A 5,225-nucleotide genomic window follows, 5' to 3' on the forward strand; every position below is an offset into this window, starting at 1 on the left:
TCTTGCAGCTTTTATTTCAGTGTAACAAATCCCTGCCTCTCACACCCTACCTTTAAGGTCTGTCCCTGTTCTGTTCCCAATTCCTCCTCTCTTCCCACTTGATTTTAGTGGTTACCATGGCTCCCTCAGCACCCGGCACAAAGACATGTGAGGCAGACTGTACCAGGCTGTGTGGAATGCCAGATCAGGTGGAACAAAAGTGTGAGGGTGGTTGAAAGATGTCAAAAGAGAAGGCAGTGTCAGAAGATGTGGTTCTGAGGCTGGAGGTGAGGCAGTGTGAGTGTTTGGAGAAACTTTCAGCCACGTATCACCAGCATGACAGGCAGAGGCACAGSACTTGAATACAAACCAGCAGATCAYAGTGAGTCTCTCTGAACTTGCCCMGGTGAGGATGTGCCTCCAGACACAAACCAGAGTTTGCCAGAATATAGCAATAAAATTCCACTGATGAAAAATAAATTATTCCCTTTTAGACTTTTCCTTAAGTCTGACTTCGTTAGGTCTATTACGAAACCATAAATACAGAATTTACTGCCTGCATGTTAGAGTTTGATACTTGCTCTTCCCTACATTGCATTGTGTGAATGCATTTTGTCCTCTGCAGACTTGAAAGGATGAGATTTTAATTTGACACACATTTGAAATTGTTACTTCTTAAGAATCAGACAAATTACTGGCTTCCAACCAAGTTTAAATAAAAGGTTGAAAACGAAGAATGGGCCATGCAAGCCTGCTCTCCAGCAGCTCTCTTGAGCTAAGCCTCAGTCAAAGATGGAGTAAGCCACCAGATAATCCTCAACTGGACACTCAACTACATGACTAAGTGATAAAAACTCCGTGTCCCAGGAACCAAAATGTGTCTTAGATTCCAGGAAATTACCTAACTCCACACAGGGTGTTGAGATTTCCTCTGCATAAGTAAAAATATTTTTCTTAGCATTTAATTTGACTGGAAAGAGTGTTATTGGCCTGCATGAAGCTAAGACGGAGCAGTATCTTTCTGTCATTTTGTGGCAGAGAAGCATGGAACAAACTGGGAGTAATAAAATCTTTCTCTCTGTACAGATTGTGAAATACTTTCCAGTTTGCCACTGCAGATGTCCCTCTATTTCAATGTTTACTTCTTCCCGTTTTGGTGGCTTGTCACAGTTGTCATACTCTACCTGAAGGTGAGAACAAAGGAAAGTGCTGGTTTGTGAATGTGATTACATCAAACATCTCCTAGGATGGGATGCAGCTCACTGGAATTAGAGGTTATTGCATTGATTCGGGAATTCCTGGAAATTGGAGGTTCAGGAGGGGTTAAATGCTGACAGTAGCACAGAGGATCTGCATTTGATCACAAACAGATCAAATTTCTACTCTCTTCTTCCCTTCCAGTATCCAGATTTGTCAGATTACTACAAGTTCATCCTGGTCACCATCATGATCCTGGTCTCCCTGACAGAGCTCATTCGACTCTACCTGGGCTACGTGGGCAATCTCCTGGAGAAAGTATGTTACCAGATGTACATATTAATTTTTGCTGTTTGGAGTTTAACTGGCAGGCATTGAATTTAAGAGAGTTAAGTTGAGGAGATGGTTATTGCTCTTAAGTTGCACTCTGCATCTTCGGTTTCTTTGGCTTCCAATTAATTTTGTGGATTTCAAGTGGCTTCCACTTAATTTTGTGGATTCCACTTAATTTTGTGGATTCCAAGTGGCTTTCCCTCAGAGGAGCGCTCTCTCACTCCCTAAATCTGTTTTGTCAGAAAATGTAAGTACCCTTAAAAACACAGGATATGAAAATACGAAGCCGCCTCACTTTGCCTTTCCACATTATGTGCTGGCTTTTGAAAAATTAAAAAGAAATGTCTTTTCTTCACAAGATTTTGGATTTTTTTTTTTTTCATTTCAGCTGTGTCATGGTTTTTTGCTTGGTTTTTGTAAAACCATGACAAGCTGTCAAGTTTTTAATAGGTGATGTCTCCCTCTTACAGGTGCCTGAGCTGGCTGGGTTTTGGCTCCTGACTCTCCTCCCGCAGTTGCCTGTCATTCTCTTCTTGCTGTTCAATGAAGGTCTGAAAATCCACTCGCTGGAGCGAGCCGTCCACATCGTCTTTGCCGCCTTCCTCGCCTTCCAAGTGGTCGCTGCCTTTTTCACGCTGAAAAGGATGGTGAACGCTCTGGCCACTCGTTTCCGCCTTACCGAGTTCCACCGCCTGGAGGAGCAGCGCCCCGGGCCCGGCATTTCCAGCCTGGGCGCAAGGAGCAGCTCCTGGGGCTGGTAGGGCTGCGGATCGCACCCCGGCCCAATGTTGCCACAGTTATCTTCCTGTTTTGTTGGGTCATTCATCGCCTTCTTGCCTCTGAGGTATTAAAAAATAGATCTTGCTCAAGAGCCAACATTAAACCTCAGAGGTTGGAGCTCCTTCTGCAAGGAAAATCAAAGCCAATTCCATAACTGACATGAGTGGACTATTTGTGGACTGTTACTGAGTAGATGTGGAGAGTTTTAAGTGTTACAAAGTTGTGGCATTTTAAAAACAAGAGAAGCCTTTTCTCTCACTGTTTGCACAGAATGATTTTGTTTACAATAAATCTTTTCTACACTTTTTTTGTGTTGGCACCAGTTTTGTATGTCTTCCAGGTACGTTGCATCCATTTAATATCTGATACCTCAGCTGAGAAAAAAACAAACCCAACTCAAAATGAAACCTAAAACAAAAACTCCCAGAGGTCTTTGGGGATCTCCAAACCCCAAAAAGAACAACGATAAGATAGTGAACAAAGACTACACTTTCAGAGATGGAATTCCAGATAATTCCAGTACTTATAAATTCCTTACTAGAGATGTAATTTTAAAGGTGTTCATTCCACAAAACACTTATGCTCATCTCCTTTGGCTTAGTTACACTTTTAACTATCAATTTAGAATAGTTCCATTTTCCTAGATGTAACAGTAGCAAAATTATGGCCATTTAAAAAAATGGTTTATGTCACTGAAAGGTAGAACCTGTTTTTCTCAAGCCAAGGCATATTCCAAGGTTCTCATTCCTGTTAGGTGTAATGAATTCTAGACTACCTTCTGCAGTTTTGGTAATGGCTAAAAGTTCACTTTTTCTGTCAAGGAGAGGTGGAGATCAAACGTTAAAATAAATTTTTCATCTGAATCCTTTGAGTCCTTTAAGCAGGGCAAGAGTTGTCAGTTTTGAGAGCTGGCACAAACTTCCAAACTGCTCAAAGGATTGGAAGGAAGATCAATCTAACACAAAAAAATGTACCTTATCCTTAAAGCTGTTGAATATTTAAAGCTTAGAGAACTTCAATTGGAAAAAAGGCATTAGCTTTGTTTTTTACCAAAATGGTTAATTTTCCTTTCAATCCATGAGTGAATGGGACAATTAATTATACTGTGTTTCCTTCATTTCCTTATTATGAAGCATATATTTTCAGGGAACCTATCAATTTGTTTTTAAGCAAACTTTGATCTTGGATTGCCTTTTGCACAGAAAGAGAGGATTTCTGTAAGAGTCTCTAAGAGTGTCTTTTAACAGTTAATGTAAAATGTTTAAAACCTTAGAATCAGAGCCTGAGAGGGAGACAGTGAGGTTTAAACAGAAGTTACATAATTTCAAAAATACTTTTGCAGCATTAGAAAGTCCTTGTCAAAACATTCGTAACTGATGCAGGGGGAACACTGGGCAGATTTTTAATGTCAGACACAGTTACCCTACTGAAGAGTGCTGAAAAGCAGGGCTGAAGGAAGTTTTTTAACACCAAGTACATGAAATACAACATGAAGCTGAAAAAGTCAACAACACGCTAATGCTGGCAACAGGGAACTGGCCTCCAGGCTAAGGCCATGAGATGTCACTCAAAATCCTTGCTTTCAGTGATAAGGAAATGATGCATTTGGAAGATCAAATTGCTGTGCAAGACAACTGTCAAAAGCCAAAGGCACAAGGACACACAGCTCTTTGGTATGGGGAGGAGGAATGGGGAGCATTTTGATGAAGTGACACAAAAATAGATTTAAGAAAAAGTCTTATGAGTAGAGTGCCTGGAAATGCTAAAGGTAGAAACCACCTGTGAGCTAAATCTTCAGCAACATCTTTGATAAACACAAGATCTCTGCATTCTCTCTTCTCAGCCTTCCTAACAGTCCTGCTAGTCTATTTTTAATTTCATAATTATCGGTTTAAATTTCACCATTACTATCATTACTTCCACTAGAGGAAGCCTGCAAGCACCTAAAACTCACAGTGCCTGCAGCTGCAGTTTTCCCATGAGATTCCTGCTCCTCATGCACCCAGAGACAAGAGAATAAAATTACAGCAGTGCTCAGGAGAACAGCAACAAAGGGAGAATGACACTGAAACTTGCCTTCAGTTTCCACATCTCACAAGAACTGGTGAGACATCAAGCAAGCAGGAAAAAGAATATACAAATAAACCACAAGAATTTCAGATTCAGCAGAGCAAGTATTTGGGGTTGGTGGTTTTTCTACCCCCTACAGAGCAGATGGAAACAGGTGAAAGGAAGGAACCCAAAAACACTGGAAACACGTGGGAGTTCATGGAGCAGCAGTTTGTGCCAAGAACACCCCAAAATGTATTTTTGATGCTCTGGCTGTCTCTTCACAATCAAGATCTTGGAGTGGCTGAAGCCTAGGAACAGAAATCAGTTATTTTATTTCATGAAGTTTACTGCTAGGAAAGGCCAACAGCCAATTTTAAGGGAAATTTGTACCAACGTATGTCCTTTAACTGAATAAAAGAAATTAGGAATGGGCATATTATCTTAAAATACTCTATTTTAGGTTACTGATCAATTTGAAGATGAGGAGTGTTTTGTGATCAAGGGCATAGTTGGCAAATGGCTAATACCTGAACTTGGCCTATGTCCCTTGTCTAAAATAGAGTTTGTAAAAGGATTTCTCTTTCTTTAATAGTTGCAGGACTTTCGAGAAGGAGAAATTAAATTTAGAAGAGGCTTCAAATGTGTACCTTACTGAAGCAGATCTGATAAAGCAGACATGAGATAAGACATAGATTTGATAGAAAACAGACAATTGATAAAAAAGAGGGTACAGCATTAACCTTTCCATATCAACAGCTCACTCTTTACAATTGCTGAAAGAATTGCACCCAAAGGAATGAGATCATATATTTCACTCTTGCTTTTGTCTCTGATAAACTGGATTGGACTTAGAGTTTATCTTTAAAGAGTTGATGAAGCGGGTA

At 40.3% G+C, this 5,225-nt stretch overlaps 1 protein-coding gene across 1 annotated transcript; it reads left to right on the forward strand.

Annotated features, from left to right (window-relative positions):
- Positions 1-31: 31 nt before the first annotated feature.
- LOC130584347 (transmembrane protein 17-like) lies at positions 32-2,586 on the forward strand. The gene is made up of 3 exons (XM_057384290.1): positions 32-1,169; positions 1,381-1,494; positions 1,980-2,586. The coding sequence occupies exons 1-3, from the start codon at positions 1,098-1,100 to the stop codon at positions 2,268-2,270; spliced, it is 477 nt and encodes a 158-aa protein (XP_057240273.1). The 5' UTR covers positions 32-1,097; the 3' UTR covers positions 2,271-2,586.
- Positions 2,587-5,225: the final 2,639 nt, after the last annotated feature.

This window comes from Malurus melanocephalus, unplaced genomic scaffold (assembly GCF_030028575.1).
Source record: "Malurus melanocephalus ecotype Western Australia unplaced genomic scaffold, MMel_1.1 scaffold_695, whole genome shotgun sequence".
NCBI lineage: Eukaryota > Metazoa > Chordata > Aves > Passeriformes > Maluridae > Malurus > Malurus melanocephalus.